The following is a 21466-nucleotide window of genomic DNA, read 5'->3' as shown; positions in this document are numbered from 1 at the left end:
GCCGATGGCACGTGCAGATCTGACGACGTCGTTTTTCGTCTAATGCTCCGGTGTCTTCTTTTGCGTTTCGCCATTAAAATAGAAAAAATAAAGCATTACGGTGGATCAACGAAGGAGAGAAAGAGAGAGGCTTTTCTTCTTCTTCTTCTTCTCCTCTTCCCCTTCTCCGATCTTTTCTATTTAATGCATCTGCGTATTCTAATTCGAACGATTTAACGGTAAGTTAAAGTTCAATCGTTTGTAACGTTTCCATGTATTAAGGAACATCAAAAAAAATCGAATTTTTAAAACCTAGATTGATCTGTTTTGATCTATGGCGTCTTCTGCATCTGATTGCCATGCGATTTTTTTTTTTTTTTTTTGTTCTTCATTGTTCTGATCTATATCATGTTTCAATTGTTCATGTCCCCGTAACTTAGATTTTTTCTAAAGTTGGTTCCTTTAATTCGGAAACAGCTTTGAGAATTTAGGTAATGCTCATCTGTTGAAAAAATAGAATAATGCTGCTGCACGGACATATACGTGGATTTGGATATTCAATGTTAATTCTGAAAGTGTGGTACTTTTTCGTATATGCTGTTTGCTAAACTAGCTATGATTCTTCCAGGTTGGTAAGAAATGATGGGTATTGGTCAAAGAAGCTCCTTTCGATTTGGGAGGGTTACTGGGTAATGTTTGGTACAGTGGCTCAGTTTTATAAGTTTGATCAAAAAATGTGGAGCTTTGCATCGAATGTTATTGGGAGTATGGGGCTTAAAAAGTCTCCTAACGATACAGCTCAGGCCTCCTCGCAATGCTCGGATGACGAGGTTTCGAATGTTAGCAGGGATGAAGAAGGATTAGAATGTCCTATTTGTTGGGAATCTTTCAACATTGTTGAGAATGTTCCTTATGTGTTATGGTGTGGTCATACTCTTTGCCAGAATTGTGTGTTTGGGCTTCAGTCTGCTATCTTGAGACTTTCGAGTCAAGATATCAGGATTCCATTCTTCGTCTCGTGCCCGTGGTGTCAGTTGCTGTCATTCAGGATTGTCTATAAGGGCAATCTGAAGTTCCCTCGGAAAAATTTCTTCCTTCTCTGGATGGTTGAGAGTCTGAATGGTGACAGGACAAGTCAAGGTTCCTTGGTCAGTGATAATCAGCAATCTGTTTTGACTCCGAGGTGTGGTAGCATGCCATTGGGAAACCACAGCAGCAACAACAGTTTGATTGCGACGCCCTTATTGCGTAACCAGTCTACAGAACGTTTGCCACAACATGACCATAGTAGCCAACCAAGCAGACAACACTTCTCTTTTCACAAATCTCTTGATTTCTTCATCTCTTTCACTTCCAAGTTTCCATTTGTGATCATCTTCCTTCTGATCGTATTCTTTGCTATACCTGGTAGCCTCATCATTCTTGCACTTTACTTCCTCCTCACAATACTTTTCGCTGTTCCAGCTGGTTTGGTTCTATATTTTGCTTACCCTATTCTAGAAAGGTTGGTAAATGAAATAACATCATCATGAGATTGGTGCTGAACTCATAACTCATATTATCGGTTGCTCGGCCCATTCTGAGTGTTTTGTAGTTTACAATGGAACCCTTTTTTTAGCATTTGGAGTCTTTTGATGGTCAGAACTCAGAAGAAGCTTTCTTGATTTGTGGTAGTTTTGCACCTTTTTAAAATAATATATTTATTGTAAGCTTGAGCATTGTATTTTGTGATTTTGAACTCTTGGTTCTAATATTGTTGTGAAACTGTCTAAAGTTTTGGTTTGCAGATTTGTGCTCATAATGGCTCACATGAGTGGTATCTCTCTTATACTCTTATAGCTAAACAACTTATATTTGTGTCTGCATTTTACATGTTTGACCATTGTTATCAGCAGTTAAGAATGTTTGCTTTACATTTCCTGCAACTTGCAGTATTCAGAGACATGTAGAGGGGTTCCTTCCAGTTGTTCTCATGAGGTTTGCTTTCGCCTTAACCTTCAACTCTTCTTTCATTCGACTCTCATAGGCATGTGCTCTTGCACTCGCGACGATCATCTCAATGCGTTCATTGTCATCTCTGAACCTCTCTATCGCCTTCAACTTTGTTTTTTCTACACCTCTCTACACATTCAAAACATCGATTAGATCTTTAGTTTTTGCAAGAATAAGTTTTTGAAACCAAATGAAAGAGATTAAAAGGAAAAGACACCTCTGTTCTATGAAGCTTTCTCTTTGCCTTTTTCCTCTTTTTATCTTCCCATGAGACAATCTTCTCGCTTAGCTTCTCATACCTGCAAATCTTAACCCATAAGGCTCTTAGCAACGATTTAAACAGGACCTTGAAGAAAGAAAAACAAAACACACACTTCATTCTTGTTTTTACTATCTCTGTTTCCTTCCATTGATCCACCGCAGCTGCCACAGGTACAGGTTTTGCTCGTTGCTCCCTGGTTTCATTCCTAACGATACTGTTTGTTCAGAATCAAATCTTGAAATTTTGGATAGTACAATCAACTAATAATATATAGATCGATAGATATGACATTTAGAGGTAAGGAAGGTGTAGTTTGTGAAAGGCTGCTTAAGCAATACCTTTCCCTTAAATTCAAGTCAGAAGGCTTAGGGTCTCTCTCACAAAGGGTTTCTACTTTATAAGATCCCTTAGTAAGTCAAAGAGATTACCCAAATAAGATAGATTCCTTGTCTCCAAAAAGAAGTTTATGTGGGTTTCTTAAGAAATTCTTGTATATTCTATGGGATTTTCCTACTCAAAGCCAAGACTTTGTCTAAAGACCATTTAAAATTAATTTTCGCTAAAAAAATTAACACCATAACAACCTCACCAAACCTAACACAGAGAACTTCGTTTAAGCACAGGCTGGAGGCTGGAGCATCGAAGTCTTTAAGGAAGACAAATACGATAGAATCTTGCTTGCGTGGACAAGTCAACCAACCCTAACGCCTTTCCAATAAGGAAAACGACGTCACTCTGAATATCCGTCCATGGGAGTCAAAGTGATACTCTAGCATACTTCTCCATGTATAGACAAATTGATGACTACAAGCGTGACTCCTGGATGTTGCCGTGCACAGTGAGCGTAGATGTGTAGATAAGGACTTGTATTGTGAATGGCTTAAAGCACTCTTGAGCCCCATAAGACGATAACATAGTAGTCAGGGTTTGGGATGTAAGAGGTTGTGTTTAAAAGAGCATAGTTTCCACCAAACAAGTGCTACTGTTTGATGCTGTTAATGAAAGTCACCAGTACAATAGCTTTATTGAGGGTACAAAGAGGAACCTAGATCATCACCTTTGTAGCCCCTTCTTGCTTTCCAGTTTCAATCTATATTCCTATATATATCCCTGCACAAGTTTGTAACGGCCGGATGAAAATTATTTTATCGGCAATCAAAATTTTCATCATATCAAATTGAGAAGGCCCATATAAATCATAAAGCCCGTCCTTATTTAATACTCCAAACCGAAGAGAGAGAGAGATACGGCTCCCAAATTAATGGAACTCATGTGTTTCTCTTGGTTTCTCAAATCTCAACCTTTAAGCCTGTCTCAATCACACCAAAGTATGGAGACCTGTTTTACTAATAACTTTTTGTTGATGCTCTAGTTCCGCAATCGATAAGCCCAAAAACAAGCGATAAACTATTTCCAAGCTTGTTTCTGCTCTAGTTCCACAATCGATAAGCCCAAAAACAAGCGTGGAAATAGTACTAGTTATGCTCATAAACGTAGTTGTAGTTGCACACATTACAAAAATATCAAGAAAGTAACTAAAAAGAACAAAGATTTACAAGAAAAAACTAAGAAGAACCCTAGCTCGCTCGCTCGCTCGTTTCTTCAACAAGAAGGCTTTCATCAGTTGTGAAGTGGATTTGGACCGGAGGGGACGAGTCTTTTCTCTACGCCGTACCTTTGGTCAATCTCCGACGGAGGAGGCGGAGAAGAGAAAAGAGGTTGTCGACTGCTTCTATGGATTCTTTCGAGCTCAATGCACATAGAGCGTGCGTATGGACGAGAGAAAGACTCGCATGAACGGTGAGGATATGCGTAGTACGCGTGTTGATGAACCCTTGGAACGGTTCGGTGGGTTCGGTTACTCCAGTTTCCTCCTGCTCTTGCCGTCGTCGTAAGAAGGAAGACGATGATGATGAGGATATTGATCGGGCGGTGCCGGTTAATCATCATCGTTGTAGAGAGAGAGAGAGAGAGCCTTGTTGTGTTGTCCAATAGAGAGAAAGAGCTCTGTTCTTGGAAAAAGAAAGATGTGTGAGTGAGAGAAGTGAAGATATTGGGTGAATTGGAAATTTTAGTGTTCAATGCAACAGCAGAGGAGGATACGTATGGTTTATTATGAGGGAAAAAAATCTAGGTTAAAAATAAGAGGGTGAAAAATTGGGAAAATTGGAAGATGGGTCTATATTGGAAAGTTACATTTTCCATCTTTAACAACAACAACAAAAAAAGTTAGTTACATTTCTCATATCCATAAATGTGAATCCGTGACCTTTGTACATTCCGAACCATAAATTTCCTTTTTTTCTGAAATTGATTTGTTTCAGAACAAAAGTGTGAAACTGTTTTTTATATATGGAAAATACAAGAATGGCCAATAAATTTAACAAGTTTATATTTGTAGCTTGTTTTGAGTGGTTTCGTGATCCTTAAGTTATCTTCACTCTTTAATGTTTTTTGCATAATCTCTTTCTCCACTTAGAGTAAAAAAGCTCTGTTTTATCCCAAGACTCTTTTAAGTAAATGAAATGCTTCGAGATTGTGTCACCAAGACAGTAAAACCCCAAATCTCTATCTGTTCTTTGCAGGGTTTTGCTCTTGTTTGGATCATCAAGATGAAGAAAGAAAATGAACAAAGAGTGATATCTTGAAGCATGCCAAATATTCTCATGTCATGTACTAGTTGACTTCCATAACCTAGAGTCTTAGACTTAATAAAGATTGCTTAGTGGCATCTCAACCTGCAAGATGAAACAGCACAATTCAATCATAAAGCAAAAGGTGTTCAGGAACTTCAGACATTTTTCTCATAATGGTAGTGGCAATGAATGAGCATAGCTGCAGAGAGGGTTCTGAAATTTCCAGTCAGTCAGAGCAGGGTTTCTGGATCTTGTAGGCCCCTAATTAGTACGACCCATTATGATATATAGATTTGGCCCAAATATAAGGGTGATGAAAAGTGAAAACAGTGTTTTGAGTTTGACATAGGTAACTTTTTTTTTGGTTATAGAAAATGGCAATACAGTACTAATAGACAATTATAATAATTTTTGGTTCTGAAGGTTGGTTACACTGGTTATAACTGAATTGTGAAAGTGGAGTGTCAATTTTCGAGGAAGGAGCAAGCGTGGTCGTTTTAAAATCATGGATGGATTCGCACACAAATCTATCTCTCTTTCTCAGATTTTGCAATAATGATTATGATTTCTTGAAAACAGAGAATTCGAATTTATTAGTACTAATGTTAAAAAGACGTAATGATGATTAAGAGAAAAGGCTATTTACGTCAAAATACCATGAAATTTGTGTGATCGAATTCGGGAGTTTGAAGGTTCACCGCTCCTGACCGATGAAGAAGGAAGCCACTTGACTTAGATGTCACTTTATGACTCGATGTTGCACCATGGCCCCCACTTTTGTCGACGCCTTCTGATCTCATTGTTTTATATTGATATACCAGCCTAGTCATTTGTGTTTAAGTGATTAAGATTTAAGACTAGTTATTTTTTAATTAACGGTGTACGTAGTAGATTCCGTGACGAAATTTATTAGACTACACTCTTCGAACTTCATATAAATTTATTTTGGTGATATTTTCGAGAATTTCCCTATAAATTACTACTAAATAAATATGTTAATTTTTGATTTTATAATCGGCTAAAATGAGTAGAAACCACAACAATGTTTGTAAATCATGAAATTCGAGAATTGATGTTAGATATCAAATGTCATCGTGTACGTTCCCACTAGATTTGAGTTTGGACTTTTCTTATTTCTTCCGTTTGCGTAATGGATTCAATCGGTCTAACATCAACTTTTTCAAAAATTAACGGTAAAAATGAATTAAACCTAATGATATATATTGCCTTTGACAAAAACTAACAATACATCGTTATTCTTATGATTATAATTCGTTTAAAGTTGGAAACCATCATTTAAAATGTATATCAAATATCAAAATTACCAATAAGTATATATAGAGTATAATTAAATAGAGATATTAATGTTGATTTTATTTCCAACTTGATTCGCATCCACATTATTGATACCTTTTTAAAATTTCTTTTTGAGAGGACCATATATTATTGAGACTCCCTATTCATAATCCATTATCAATACTGTGCATTATATATATAAATTGGCGTGGATATGTAATATCAAATAAGGGCCTACGAGGCTATAGATGAATTGTGGCAATACAAGTGGATGTGCTTCTTGCGTGTACGCACAAACGATTCTTCGACGTAGATATGCTATAGCGTTCCAATAGCACCCAAATATGGTAAAGAATAATGTTGCTATTTAGAACTTTAGATGAGTATTAATACTTAATTCATTCTTTAATTATATATACTCATATCATGATATATATCCACATATTTTCACAAAAGTGTGTATGGACAAGGTTAACTGTTTTTTCTTTTAATCTATACTTAAAAGTTTAAAAGACACACACACCATGTATTACAGCTGTATCTATATGTTGTTAGCATAGTAGCGTGTGGTACATATGTTACATGTTTTCAACAATATTCTAATAATGGTTAGACATCACCTAGACAAGTGTCTGATTCTAATCCGTTTATTTTACAAAAATAAACTATTAAACTGCTGATTTTTTATATAGACTTTTATACTATACTAGTATATTACAATTTCGAAGTTGTTTAATCTTTTAACAGGAAACGTTTACAAGATTCTTGAAGATATATAGTTTTGCTTTGAGTGCGACCGCAAACGTTTATTTGATGGATTGCAATAATATATGAGAATATAAAATAGTAAGGAATAGGCGAATAACATATGAATATGATTATAAGATAATCATCATGAGGATTAAGAATTTCCACGTGGCCGGTTAATCGTTTGTGGATTACATTGGCTAAGATTCTTGTCATATCCAACACGGACAACACGCATCAGGAACCAATTATTTACTTTCTAACTAATTTTCAATCAAAATTAAAATATATATACTCTCTAACATTTTTAAGTATGTATGTATAGGCCTCTTTCCTCTTCATAGAAAGAAAGAAATAAACTATGCTTTTTTCTCGTCTCATCAAAGACCAATTAAGTCGGTGGTATTTGTAAACTTTCTATTTACCACAAAGCAAAACATGGAATTTCATGGGCTCATATAACAAACTAGGGTTTTGATATAGTTCAGTTCGTCTTTTTTGTTACTTTTCATAGCCCCTCACGGGATAAACAACTGAATTCTTTTTGTTTTGTAGTTATCATATATATAAAAAAACCATTTGTAGTTTAATAAGAAGCACCAAATAAATTGTAGTATTTCGATTGATATATAACCAATAACTACAAAACAAGCAAATTTTTTAATCATTATCGTTATGATCGCTAACGACTATAAAACAAAACAATAACAAACATCTTGCTAATTGTTTGTTTTTTAGTATATATTTCATCTTGAATTTTAATATTGAAGAAGTCTCATTCATGTTTAATACACATAATAGTTTCTTTATAATCGAGAGAAAGAAACAAAAGAGGGTAAGTGAAGAGTAGTAGTAAATGCAAAATCGGACTCTAAAAATAGGCGTCGATCTAGGAGAGGGGAAAAAGTAAGATATACGAGCCCCCACTTCCTCATCTCCTCTACTCACAAGAGCCTCCCGTTCCGTTTCCCTTGACCCCTTTTGACGTTGACGTTCCATTTTTTTTTTCTGTTCGATCTCTCTCTCTCTCTCTCTTGAATTATTATTATTTTTGTGTTTTACGCAATTTCCAATAATTAATAAAAAAATCTCTCGTTTAGACAAAGAAAGAGATAGAGAGAGAGAGAGTCTGATCGGTCCTTGACGAGACAGTGCACTTTAACAACGGGCTTCAAAGTTTTTTTTTCTCACTCTCTCCTCTTCTTTTTCTTTCCTTTCTCTTCCAATCAAGAACAAACCCTAGCTCCTCTCTTTCTTCTTCTCTCTCTCTCCCTCTCTCTATCTTCTTATCAGTACTCTCATCAGATCAATCATCATGAACGATCCTCCTGATCTGAGCAACGACGACTCTGCTGCTTGGAGAGAACTCACTGCTTCGGAATCTGACTTCTTTGACAGAGACACTTCCACTATCCTCTCTGACTTCGGCTGGAACCTCGGCCACTCCTCCGATCATCCTCACAATCTCTCCGATCTTACACCAACCAAGCCCCATCCGAATCATCTACCCTCCACTTCTTCTTGTTCCTCATCCGTAGCCGCCGTTACAGAGGTTTCCACCCCTAATACTAATCCTTCCGCTACCTCGAGCTCAAGTGAGGATCCAGCTGAAAACTCCACCGCCTCAGCGGTCAAAACACCACCGGAGACACCGTGAGTTTTCTTTTTACCGGGACGAGAAACACGTGTGTGTGTGTCTCTTCTTACTTTTGCAGGGGTCCAATCGTAATTTTACTTCATCATCTTAGTATAGTGGTGGTGGGGAGGGGTTTTTTTTTTCCTTGGGGCCAAAGCCAAAAACCCCATATATTAATCTTCTTGAGTCCTTTGTATAGACATCGCAAGAAAGATGATTCGTCCGTACATTAGATATTTGCAGAGGGAGAGTTTAGTAATTATTTAGGATGAATCGTCGGTGGCAGTACTTAGAGGACGAGACAATAATGATGGGGGAATGGGGAGGAACAACACCGCCGCTATTGCGGCTGTGATATTAGCGTGCACTCTACATCTTCTTCTTTTTTTTTTTTTTTCTCCTCGTCCTTTTTCTTTTTTATTATACTAATGTTAGGTCAAAAAGTGTCTCACGTTTTAATGATGTTTACCTCTAGTAAAGTTTTTAAAAAAATCTTTTAAGGTTCTTTGTCTTGGAAATCGTAAAATTATACGGTGATAAATTGATGTGTAGGGTTTTACTTAACTATCGATCGATGAAAATGTTATAGCAATGTAGAGTAATTGGGTTCTTATGATGTTGATAAGTCATGATCACAAGTACCCGTTTTGAACTCAAGTAACGTTTAAGTTAATTCGTGGTTGTTTGACTGTGACAATATTACGATTAGAAACAATGTTTTGTGGGATTTTTTATATAAGTTGACTGCTTGATTAGTTGGTTACTCTGTGATTCTGAGCATGATGATATACTAATCTGCTGGTGTTTTTTTTTTTTTGGGTAGAGTGAAGGAGAAAAAGAAGGCTCAAAAGCGAATTCGTCAACCAAGATTTGCATTCATGACCAAGAGTGATGTGGATAATCTTGAAGATGGTTATCGATGGCGTAAATATGGACAAAAAGCTGTCAAGAATAGCCCATTCCCAAGGTCTTCAATATATCAGCATTTTCAACTCATTGTCTTAATTAGTTTACGGATTTGAAAGCTAATTCAAAGATTTTTCTCATTGTTGTTGTTATATATAGGAGCTACTATAGATGCACAAATAGCAGATGCACGGTAAAGAAGAGAGTGGAGCGGTCATCGGAAGATCCATCGATAGTAATCACAACATACGAAGGACAACATTGCCATCAAACCATTGGATTCCCTCGAGGTGGAATCCTCACTGCACATGACCCTCATAGTTTCACATCTCATCATCATCTCCCTCCTCCATTGCCAAATCCTTATTATTACCAAGAACTCCTTCATCAACTTCATAGAGACAATAATACTCAGTCACCGTGGTTACCCCAATCTACTACTGAAGATGCATCTACACTGTCTAATCCATCAGAGGAAGGCTTACTTGGTGATATTGTACCTCAAACTATGCGCAATCCTTGAGGTAACTTCTTAGATGCCATATATAATTTGTTGTGAATTGTTGTCTTTGTTAGCTAGTGTTCGTCGAAATATAGTCCCTTTTTTTAAAAAAAATGTCTATATAGTCTTAGACTCTTGGTGATCAATTCTATATAGAGATCAAATATTTTATCTTTTCGTTTGCAAGGGTTTAAAAACCTCAAATGGACCACAAAGGCATTAAGGTTTTTTTTTTGTAGTCCGAAACTGAAAATCCACATCATGAAATATCTTAAGTGGGATAAAATTCTCATGCTTTGATAGAAACAAGTCCATCTGATGTAGATGTACTTATGTATATTAGGATCAATATCGTGTTGGTCTAATCATTGATGCGACCCATTATCTCTCTTGTGGAACAATTTGGATCACTTGCTAGATATGTCGGCCAGTGCTTTTTTTCTTTCTCTAGTATTCATTTTTGCAGGACATATATAAAAACTCGGATGATGCATGCATTTAAATTCTAGAATAAGTGGATGATTGCCTCTAGCTCTCTCTCTCTCTATATATATATATATATATATGTATATATTACTAGTGATTGTATTAGGATCAAGCACTGTTGTAGTGCATGCCTTTTGTCTCACTCCTCTTGCTATATGGCATATATAGGCTTACTTATGTATGATAGAAATGAGCTAGAAATGAGATAGAAATGAGGTTTATAGAAATGTCAACAAATATTTAAAACGAAGCTCAACTACTCCACTCAGTGTCACGATGATATGCTAAATCTCCTTTTTCCATTTATATATATATATATATATATATATATATATAACCTTTTGTGTGTGTTCACATGAACACAATTGCATGTATATGCGTGATTGATTCTATGGCCTGCATGGTGCATCAATATTCTGTATTCTTTGTATATGTATAGGTACATGCCTATATATAAGAAGTACACGGCATGTGGGATAAGTTCTGAGGGTAATGTGTTAGGTCATAGGAATAAATGCTTTCTGTTTTAGCCAAAGACAGCCAATAAAGAGAAAAGGGATAAAACGAGTAAGAAGAGACGTATATATGAGCATCTTAGCTTAGCTCCACAATCGAAACCTTTAATACGTAGTACGTACACTTGTTTATTTTTAATGCTAAGACATAAATTTGTGCATATGTGTATATAGTTTGATTGGGAAACATTTGCTACAAGACGCTAGATAAACATGACCAAATTATTTACCATTGTACAATATTTACAAGAAACGTCTGCTATTTCCAAAGATGAAACGTAACATATCTGCCTCGTTTGAAATAATTTTCCAGGGAAGCTTTGGTAACAATAGTTAAGGAGGTGCTAACTCATATAGAAGATATTGGAGACGGGAAAATGCAGGGAGGGTATAACCAATATGGCCGCAACTCCTTGTAACCATGGATCTATACATAACTATATATATATTACTTCATTGTTCATCAATAGCGCCTAGCTCACCACCGGTAGGTTGCAATTTCTAAGAGATATGTATATATATGAAGTTATGCATGTATGTAGTTATATACCCAGGTATAATTTTGATGTAACTCAACATTAATCTACTCAGTCGTGGATTCATCCCACATTCAGATGCGTGTATATGCAATTGAGAAAAAGAACGTGGAGGATTTGACGTTATAGTTATTTTACTTTTCTTTTCAAGTTTGCATTAATATTATAATTTTATACAACTTTAGGGTGATATCTAATTCACCTTTATGAACTTTACAGATTATTATTACACAAAAATAACTTTACAGGTTGCAAGAATATCCCAATTCATATTGGAGAACAGAAGTCGCACGGCATTGCGTATGGAATTAGAAAGAAAATATCAATTTCTACGTACACTTAATGCTTTTGTGAATGGTATATTATAATTTACTGTATGTGGTCAAAACTTGGATTCTCCCAAGAACAGTATTAACGTAATGTAACATGTTTTGTACGTTGGTCAAAAAGACGAAATATTGTGGTGATATGTAAAACTGTTTACACGGTAATTTGCTTTCGTAAAAAAAAAAACGAGTAACATTATATTAGTTGCGTGTTTTGTCTTTGCGTACGTAAACGATATTAGATCAGAATTAAGACAACCGGTTTGGGTAGAGAATACACATCACTGAAAATCCTAAAACTTTTGACCGGAACAAATGTTTCAAAGGAGATCAAAATTTCAGAGTCTTACTTTTCAATGAACCGTTCAAGGTTAATAAATGTATTAAAATGACATATTAACTTTAGCCTTCTAGCTACGCCAACCAAATCCAAAAGTAAGAAATCCGGGTCCATTTAGATAAATTAAATTAAATTCACATTTTTTTTCTAGAAAAGAAATGGCATATCAACTAAATATATCAGCCAAAACTTGAACTAAAACAATTCATTTACAAACGCACAATTGTGTTCACATAAAAACATATAATTCCGGTTTTTTGTTTAGACAACACAATATGTCATCCTGCTTACATGAACGAGTTATCTCTATACCTGGAAAAAAAAAGTCCATGATCTTTTCGTATAGAAACAATTCTACGTACATGTATGTCTTAAAATAATATGATTGCAATTTGAGGGTGTGAAAATATCATATTATATCAACAAAATTCAGACGTATACAACTATAATTCTTTATTAAAATTAACCATCACTCTGGATAAAAATCAAATAAAATAAAAATTAAACGACAAACCATACCACAAATTAAAGAGCAGAATCCAAAAATTTCGGAGAAAGATTCGTGAAATTATATCTTTTATCTAAAACAACATGATAACGCGAGAGTCCATCTCAAACCTTTTTTTTTTGTTTGGGGAACATGGAGGAATGAAAACCATGTCACCGAATATAGTTATTGTTTTTTCTATGACATCATTTTTTATTGATGATATGTGGAAGTTGAATATAGCATTATAGTTTGTTAAAAATAACCGTTACTAATGCGGTTCTATATATTAGTGGTTAGTGGTTGAAGCTCAAAAAGAAACTTTGTAACTTTCAAGAGCTCTTCGTTAGCAACAAAACATAGATCCCCAAAATGTTTACAATGATAAATAAACTATGGAGGCTAGACTAGTTGTGCTGCCACTTTTCTTGCTTCTCTCTAAACAGAAGAAGAAATTCAGGGTTTTGATACTATGAGATATTACAAGGTTTACGGCCCAATTTCCCTGGGCTTGGGAAGTAAACAAGACACCAACAACAACCCAAAAGCAACTAACGTTCGAAAATGTTTGAAACTGGACCAGGAAAAAAATCAATAAGAAAAAACTGATAAATAAGTTACATTGAAAAAGCTGAGGCACCGACTCACAAACAGCTCTGCTTTCAAGAATGTCCACACAAATCAACAAGAAAAAATCGTTTAAAAAACAGAAAAAAAAAATTAAAAAAGAAACTGCACTAGTACTTTTTTGTTGGTGTGCAAATGCAAATGTGTGTTGTATGTGGCACATCGCACGTGTCGTAGCATGACGGCAAAGGTTGTCCCGAGCACATGGCTCGTTTCGCTCCTCTTTACTATATAATTCCCATCCCCTCCCCTCTTCTCTCTTTTTAATTTGTTACCGTTGGTGGTTTACTTACACAAACCCAAGCTAATAAAACTATAAACTATATATTTTCGAAAATGTGTTCTTTAAGAATCCAGGCGGTCTTAAAGATTCTTGGAAGAGTGGATGAATTGAATTTGTATGTGTTGTTTTGTAGAGGATAAAAGTATACACCAAGTTTGTAGTATTAAAGAATATATAAAAAGTACATACATGGTCAGTTCAGTTTTAAATTAAACTTTAATATATATTTCCTCAGTTTCAAAATATAAGATGTTTTAGAGAAGTTTTTGTTTTATAATATAAAATGTTTTTAAGCAACTTTTAGATTAGTTTAGTATTTTATATTATGCAGTATTGTTTTTGATTGGTTGAACTTATTAAAAGTAAAATTTTTTTAATCTGTGTGTTAAAACATCTTATATTTTGAACGGGAAGAAATATAGTTTCGTGTAGTAGTCACTAAACCATACTTCTGGGCGTGATTTTTGACCGTTGCTAAAAAAATGAGATTATTTTTTGGGAAGCAAAAAAGAAGAGTTTAATATTAGAGGACAGGTGTTGAGAAAAGGAAGAAAGAACTCATCTGAGATACGTAAATCGAGGAGGTGGCAGAATTGGTTTTTGGTAAATAAAAACAAGCATTTTATTATTAAGTCCAAATTTTACTACTATAACCTTTCGGTGCGGTGAACAGTCTCTCTCACACACACAACAGAGATACTAGAAGACAAAAATGCTTTTACTTTTTTCTTTTGTAATCCTCTTCTACAACATCGGTTCGTGTAGGCAATTTTTACCACCTCTTTTATGGGATTTATACACACTTTTGGTGTAAATAAGAAGGAACACTTCTTTGATTCTTTTTTGTTGTCACTGCCAAAACGTACTGATTTAATTTACTTGGACCACGCGTGGACAAAAAAACTGGCCGAAAATCCGAACTGGAACTCATCCGAAAATATGAATCCGAATCCGAACCTGAAACCGATAGAATATTTTGGGTCCTAATCTCCTAAATCTGAAGAACTGGAACTGAACCGAACCCAAAACTAAATCGAGAACCGAATGGGTACCCGACAAACCCGAAATAAGATATTATACATAAAATATTAGCTATATTTTTTTATTTATAACATAGTTATTGTAAGTTACAACTTAAAATTCAAAAATATTAGTTTTTCCTAGATCCAAATACTCAAAATAACCAAAATTATATTGAAATGTTTAGCTATATTTTTTTAAAAATTAACCAATTAAAAAAAATTAATTTAAAAATTTTCCTTTAATATTTAACATTAAAAATTTTGGGTAATCGGATAAATTTCAGGTTATCGGGTTAGATTTCGGGTAATCGGGTACAAAAAAACCCGAATCCGGATGATACCCGATTTTTCGGGTATTTATGGGTTCTGAAATTTTAGACTCGAACCGATCCAAATTTGGTAAGACCCGAACCGAACCCGAACCGAACCCGAACCGATCCAAATTCGGTAAGACCCGAACGGAATCCGAACCGATATTTTCTGTTTACCCTATTGGATCTTAAACTCTTCTACCCAAAAAACCCGAATCCGAGCTGAGTACTCAAATGCCCACAGCTAACTTGGATCCTTTTTTTGGTAAAAAGAGGAAGAGGCCGATAATGAAAATTCAAAACACTTTGTTTGTTTTTTGTTAATGAAATTCAAACAATTTGAGTAATTTCATTTTCAGCATTGAATTATTTCGCAATGCTTTATTTTTGTAGTGTTATTTTATAGGTAAACATAAGTTTCATCAAATTTCCAAACAGAGTTTTACCATTTTAACTACTATATAATGCGTAGTAGTTCATATATTTATATATTATATGGTACTATCAAGTAGATTAATGTTTTGTCACATTTTTTTATCTTAGAAAGTTATATTTCTTATATTTGATTTAGTTAAACATTAATTTCTTATGAATATTAATAGAAGTATCTTTGACAAAAAGAAAAATTAGAGGTGATTTCTAAATTCATATGGAATTGTAAATTCTAGAAATAAAAATACATAGATTTTGAAATAACATGTTTTATCTTTAGATTTGAATCCTTCTGTTTTACACTTTCAGATCTATTTAAATCTATTTAAAATATAATGTGAATTTTGAAATCCAAAAATAAATCACTAAATGATAACATGGGATTTTAACAAGTATTTGTAAATCATAGAACTAATAATTTAATAAGTATTTTAAAATCAATAATTGAATAACACATGACTTTTGTTTGGATTTCCAAATCCATTAAAATTATAGAACCAATAACCTCTTCTAAAATAATCATATTAAGTTCATTTAATTTGATAAAATATAGTAGATTGTATCAAATCTTTATTATAGATCAAAACTATTTTTCTATGTCATCAACTTTTACAAATGTTGGGTACATAAATACAATTATATAGATACTGATATCTCTACCTAACCCATCATTTTATTTTTTTTGGTTAGACTGTATGATGTTAATTACCCCATTTGAGTTATTGTAATTAAAATCTTAATAAAATTGCCGCAAAAAGAGAAAGTGTTGGACCATGGTCGTCTATTTATGTATCAAACATAGTCAATACACTTGCCGTTATTGTCTAGAACTCTCTCTCTCTCTCTCTTTATCTCGCTCTCTTCCTTACACATCTCTCACCGTCTCACATCTCTGAACCTAAGACAACTTCGATCTGTAAAAGCCTTCTTCTTTTGATACTCTTCTCCAACACAATCATGTCGGTATTACTCCCTCTCTGTATGATTATCTCCATGTTTACCTATTCACGTAAGCCCCCTGTTTCCTCTGTTTTTGTAGCTCCAAAATGTTTCTCCTTTCTCTTAGATTTCATTGAAAATTTTCTCATTTCTCAGTTCTGACAAGTGGGTCTATAAAGATTTAGTCTTTTAGTATGAGATCTCTGATAAATACTCTGAAAAATCTCAACTTTTTTTTTGTTTTTGTTTTTGGGTTTAGTTTAAGTTAATGAATCTGACTCTGTTTTTGTTTGTTTGTTTGTTTGGTTTAAAAAATCTCAAGACGCGGCGTACTGTGTGTGCAAAGATGGGAACGAGCAAGTGCTTCAGAAAGCAATAGACTACGCTTGTGGGAATGGAGCTGATTGTAGCCAGATCCAGACCTCCGGAGCTTGTTTCCAACCTAACACCGTCAAAAACCACTGTGACGTCGCCGTCAACAGTTACTACCAGAAAAAAGCTTCTACCGGCGCCACCTGTGACTTCAACGGCGCTGCTATCATGTCTCCGTCTGGTACACATCTTCACACACACACACAAAAACTCACTTCATAATTTCAGATCAAATCTTAATTTTTTCGCTGATCTTTGTTTGTTTCTCTAAATCTTGCAGCATCGTCAAGCTGTTTAAGTGGTTCAAGGTATGTTTTTTTTTTCAATTCTTGATTCATTCTTGGTTTAGTAATAATATTTTTGAGTCTCCATAAAGTTGGAAATTTTTAGGCTTTCTGGGTATATAGATTTGCTTTTTTATCACCGACTAATAATTTTTTTTTTTTTTTTTTTTTTTTTTTGGAATTTGGTAATTAATTTGTCTTTGTGGAGACACAATGATAGTGATTTAAGACCAAATGAAGAGACAAAGGAATCTTTGATTATAAATGTTTTTATTTGCATCATTCATTTATTTCTATTCATTTCACCTTTACTAAAAAGAAGTATTCATATCATATTATAAACAGTCCATCATTCACATGATCCAGATGAGCATCATTATCATTAATTATCTTCTATTGAGAATCATCACTAATGTTTATTGACTATGTTGCAGCTCTAGTGGGACTCCAACCACAGGAACCCCAACCAGTGGAACCCCAACCAGTGGAACCCCAACCAGTGGAACTCCAACCAGTGGGACACCAACCAGTGGAACCCCAACCGGTGGTACTCCAACCAGTGGGACACCGACTAGTGGCTTCCCAAACACCGGGACTCCTAGCACGGGGGCTTCCACTGGGATGCCAAATTCCGGTAACAACGGGATGCCAACTTCATCATCATCTTCGGTGTTCCCTGGCACTACTCTTGGACCGACTGGTAGCGGTGGACTAGGTGATCCAAATGCTGGAGAGAAGCTGTCAGTTCGAGCTAACACGGTCTTCTTCTTATTAATCGGTGTAGCTATCATGCGTGTCATGAACGCTTAGAAGTCACACGCTTGGTTGTGTTTGTAATTGAAATTGCTGAGAGAGATCTTGCCAACGGGCTCATGGTCGATAGAGCCATCTCTTTTTTTCACTGTCTTTCTAGGGTTTGGGAATTAGGTTGGCCGAGAGACGTATAATGCTGGTAGTAGCTAGTATTTTGGTATGATGTACAACTTAACTAAGAGCTGTTTCTTTGTTTTGTAAATCCGGAGGATGGGATGCTCTTTTCTTTCTTTCTATTCTTTTTTATCCTTGGATCTTTCATCTTTTTTAATACCACGTACCACTATTATTACATTACATAGCATAGTGGCATATACCAAACTATATGCAACTAAAACTTGTACGATGGTGTTTAGTGTTGGTCGTTTTCACTTTAGGAGGTATCACTAACTTATCAAACAAAAAGAATTGAGGTAGCGTTTTATTTGCTAAAGATCAAAAGAGTGTCTCTTTCGATGTGGGTTTTGTTTGCTCCAGCCTACTAACGACGTGGGAACTTGATGAGAAAAGTGTTTAACGTAATGATTGTTCCCATTGAGAGCAAGAGATGATATTAACTTTTTTGGTGTCCAAATTAAGGTGGCTCCTAAAACTATTAGTAGATTTAAAAATGGGAAGACTTGGGAGTTGAATAGAGTTTATACTAATATATAGAGTAAACGGAATCAGTTGTGGGTTTCTTTTGTGTGTTTGGAATCGGGTGCGACTACTAGTGGGTGGTCTAGAAGAATCTGATCCTCAACTCTTTCCAAAGCTGCTTTCCATTTTCAAGCTGATCCTTAAAGTTCGTTGATAATTTAGCTTACAGAATATTTTGCATCTCCTTTCTCATCTCATTTACACAGGCTTTTCTAACCAACTAGTAGTCATAGTGACTTTTTAAAAATTTATTTATGTAACTTAGGTGGCTCTCAATTCTCATAATACATCACATATTTTATTTGTGGCTATAACTTGGGTTCAAGAATGGTATCTAGTAGTAAGGTTCAATATATCTCTTGACAGATAGAAACTTCTTTTGCATATAATTCAGATAGTCCAATTATAGTGTAGTGATTTGATGTGATATCTTATTTTATGTTGATCTGATACTAATATCATATAACATCCTCAAAATGTTAATGTAGTATGAACGGGAAAGCATATCATAGTTCAAGATAACTTTTTTACAAACGTGTAAACTACACTGGAGACAACCCTTTCTACTTTTCTAGAATGACAATCACCTTTTATATTTTCATCTCAACACACTCCCTAAATCTTCCATGTACTGCTGGGCTCTTCTGGATGGCTATGGGCTTTGGTAGTCATTTTTATGATTCATATGGAAATTTCCTAAAAGAGAAGAAAAAAAAATACGCTAGAAGGAGGGGTCGAACCTCCGACCTTGTGGTTAACAGCCACACGCTCTAACCAACTGAGCTATTCCAGCAACTTTGATTGATCTAATCATCTCAAAGTATTTATCTTATAATCTACAAAACTCGGAAGCAAATTGAATATGGCGGAACTTGTTCTCTCTCTCTCTCTCTCTCTCGACTCAACCTGATGATCAAATCTTGTGCCTGTTTCATAGAATGTTCAGAAAAACTCTAACTTCAATCCCACGAAGACACTTCTCTTCTTCGTCTTCTCCTGAAAGCCCTTCCCTTTACTCTTTCCTCAAACCTTCTCTCTTCTCCAACAAACCAATCACTCTCACTCCTTCACTATCGCCGCCTCAAAACCCCAAAACCCTAACCCAAGATCAAAAATCCACCTTTGAATCTACCCTAAACGATTCCTTAACTGCCAAAAACACCGATGAAGCTTGGAAGGCTTTCCGATCTCTCACCGCCGCTTCTTCTCTCCCGGAGAAGCGTCTCATCAATTCCCTTATTACCCATTTGTCCAATACCGAAGGAAGCGGTGAACTCACATCTCATAGACTCAAACGAGCCTTTGCTTCTGCTGCTTATGTAATTGAGAAAGATCCGATTTTGCTTGAGTTTGACACTGTTCGTACGGTTCTGGAGTCGATGAAACTGGCCAAAGCTTCAGGGCCAGCGTTGGCTTTAGTGAAGTGTATGTTTAAAAACAGGTACTTTGTTCCTTTCGACATCTGGGGGCATTTGATTATCGATATCTGTAGAGAAAATGGAACCTTGGCTGCGTTTCTTAAGGTGTTTAAGGAAAGCTGTAGAATTGCTGTAGATGAGAAGCTTGATTTCATGAAACCGGATTTGGTAGCTAGTAATGCGGCTCTTGAAGCTTGTTGTCAGCAGTTGGAATCTCTGGCTGATGCTGATCATGTGATTGAATCTATGGCTGTTTTGGGTGTGAAGCCTGATGAATTGAGTTTTGGGTTTCTTGCTTATTTGTATGCAAGAAAGGGACTTCGAGAGAAGTTAAGTGAGCTTGAGAATTTGATGGATGGTTTTGGGTTTGTGAGTAGAAGAATCCTTTATTCCAATATGATCAGTGGATACGTTAAGAATGGTGATTTAGATTGTGTTTCTGATGTTATACTGCATAGTCTTAGCGGAGATGGAAAAGACTCGAGTTTTAGTGAGGAGACGTACGTTGAATTGGTTAAAGGGTTTATAGAGAATAAAAGCGTTAAAAGTTTAGCAAAAGTGATAACCGAAGCTCAGAAGTTGGAATCTTCTTCCATTGGTGCTGACGGTTCAGTTGGCTTTGGAATCATAAATGCTTGTGTCAAGCTTGGATTCTCGGATAAAGCACATAGTATTCTCGAGGAAATGATTGCTCAGGGAGGAGGATCTGTGGGGATTGGGGTTTATGTGCCAATCTTAAAAGCCTATTGCAAAGAGTACAGAACAGCTGAAGCTACTCAGCTGGTTACAGAGATCAGCAGCTCTGGCCTTCAGTTAGATGTCGAGATTTATGATGCTTTGATCGAAGCTTCCATGACGAACCAGGATTTCATATCTGCGTTTACATTGTTTAGGGATATGAGAGAAACAAGAGTGGTGGATTTGAAAGGGAGCTACTTAACAATTATGACAGGTCTCCTTGAGAACCAGAGACCTGAATTAATGGCAGCGTTTCTAGACGAAGTTGTTGAAGACCCTCGTGTCGAAGTAAATTCCCATGATTGGAATTCGATTATTCATGCCTTCTGTAAATCCGGGCGGTTAGAAGATGCAAGGAGGACATTCAGAAGGATGGTATTCCTCCGGTATGAGCCTAACAACCAGACATACTTATCCCTGATTAATGGATATGTGAGCGGCGAAAAGTACTTCAATGTCCTGCTTTTGTGGAATGAGATTAAAGGTAAAGTATCGTCGATGGAGGCAGAGAAGAGGTCAAAACTAGACCATGCTCTAGTCGATGCCTTCTTATATGCATTGGTGAAAGGAGGGTTCTTTGATGCAGCGATGCAAGTGGTAGAGAAATCTCAGGAGATGAAGATATTTGTGGATAAATGGAGGTATAAGCAAGCATTCATGGAGACTCACAAGAAACTTAGATTACCAAAGCTGAGGAAGAGGAACTACAAGAAAATGGAATCCCTCGTTGCCTTTAAGAACTGGGCTGGTCTCAACACATGATAAAAGCTTTCAGGACACAAGTCAAAGACATCTCTGTCATTGATGTATTGTCTCTTTTTGGTGTTAAGACACGTTGTGTTGCTAATAATAGAAAGCATCAGATAGGAGAGTCTTTAGTTAAAAAAAGATGGCGCCCAAAGCAGCCAAGATAGAATAAGACGAGCTAATCCCTAAAGTTTA

The 21466-nt window shown here is 35.7% G+C and overlaps 4 protein-coding genes, 1 non-coding gene and 2 pseudogenes across 7 annotated transcripts; 4 read left to right on the top strand and 3 right to left on the bottom strand.

Moving 5' to 3' along the window:
- Positions 1 to 81: 81 nt before the first annotated feature.
- Positions 82 to 1765, top strand: LOC104701560 (uncharacterized). Its single transcript, XM_010417269.3, has 2 exons — positions 82 to 218; positions 608 to 1765. Exon 2 carries the CDS (start codon positions 672 to 674, stop codon positions 1509 to 1511), a length of 840 nt encoding a protein of 279 aa, XP_010415571.1. The 5' UTR covers positions 82 to 218; positions 608 to 671; the 3' UTR covers positions 1512 to 1765.
- Positions 1766 to 1779: 14 nt separating this feature from the next.
- Positions 1780 to 3307, bottom strand: LOC104701561 (uncharacterized). The gene is made up of 3 exons (XM_087459104.1): positions 2346 to 3307; positions 2189 to 2270; positions 1780 to 2100 (listed from the first exon to the last, which is right to left on the bottom strand). Exons 1-3 carry the CDS (start codon positions 2348 to 2350, stop codon positions 1915 to 1917), a joined length of 273 nt encoding a protein of 90 aa, XP_087315230.1. The 5' UTR covers positions 2351 to 3307; the 3' UTR covers positions 1780 to 1914.
- Positions 3308 to 3692: 385 nt separating this feature from the next.
- LOC104701558 (CLAVATA3/ESR (CLE)-related protein 10 pseudogene) lies at positions 3693 to 4360 on the bottom strand (annotated as a pseudogene). Its single transcript, XR_015562203.1, has one exon. The product of XR_015562203.1 is annotated as a CLAVATA3/ESR (CLE)-related protein 10 pseudogene (transcript).
- Positions 4361 to 7684: 3324 nt separating this feature from the next.
- Positions 7685 to 11638, top strand: LOC104701557 (putative WRKY transcription factor 57). Its single transcript, XM_010417265.3, has 4 exons — positions 7685 to 8565; positions 9372 to 9515; positions 9614 to 9978; positions 11271 to 11638. Exons 1-3 carry the CDS (start codon positions 8228 to 8230, stop codon positions 9975 to 9977), a joined length of 846 nt encoding a protein of 281 aa, XP_010415567.1. The 5' UTR covers positions 7685 to 8227; the 3' UTR covers position 9978; positions 11271 to 11638.
- A 4341-nt stretch (positions 11639 to 15979) lies between these two features.
- On the top strand, positions 15980 to 18023 carry LOC104701556 (PLASMODESMATA CALLOSE-BINDING PROTEIN 4). The gene is made up of 4 exons (XM_010417264.3): positions 15980 to 16330; positions 16583 to 16813; positions 16913 to 16940; positions 17351 to 18023. The coding sequence occupies exons 1-4, from the start codon at positions 16279 to 16281 to the stop codon at positions 17724 to 17726; spliced, it is 687 nt and encodes a 228-aa protein (XP_010415566.2). The 5' UTR covers positions 15980 to 16278; the 3' UTR covers positions 17727 to 18023.
- Positions 18024 to 19087: 1064 nt separating this feature from the next.
- On the bottom strand, positions 19088 to 19161 carry TRNAN-GUU (transfer RNA asparagine (anticodon GUU)). Its single transcript has one exon. It is a non-coding gene; the product is annotated as a tRNA-Asn (tRNA).
- A 145-nt stretch (positions 19162 to 19306) lies between these two features.
- Positions 19307 to 21286, top strand: LOC104701555 (pentatricopeptide repeat-containing protein At1g69290 pseudogene; annotated as a pseudogene). Its single transcript, XR_015562608.1, has one exon. The product of XR_015562608.1 is annotated as a pentatricopeptide repeat-containing protein At1g69290 pseudogene (transcript).
- The last annotated feature ends 180 nt before the right edge of the window (positions 21287 to 21466 follow it).

The sequence above is a fragment of the Camelina sativa genome, chromosome 7 (genome assembly GCF_030686135.1).
Source record: "Camelina sativa cultivar CO46 ecotype springtype chromosome 7, ASM3068613v1".
NCBI classification, from domain to species: domain Eukaryota; kingdom Viridiplantae; phylum Streptophyta; class Magnoliopsida; order Brassicales; family Brassicaceae; genus Camelina; species Camelina sativa.
The sequence above is the reverse complement of the archived record's forward strand: the minus strand, read 5'-3'. Positions and strand labels throughout refer to the sequence as shown.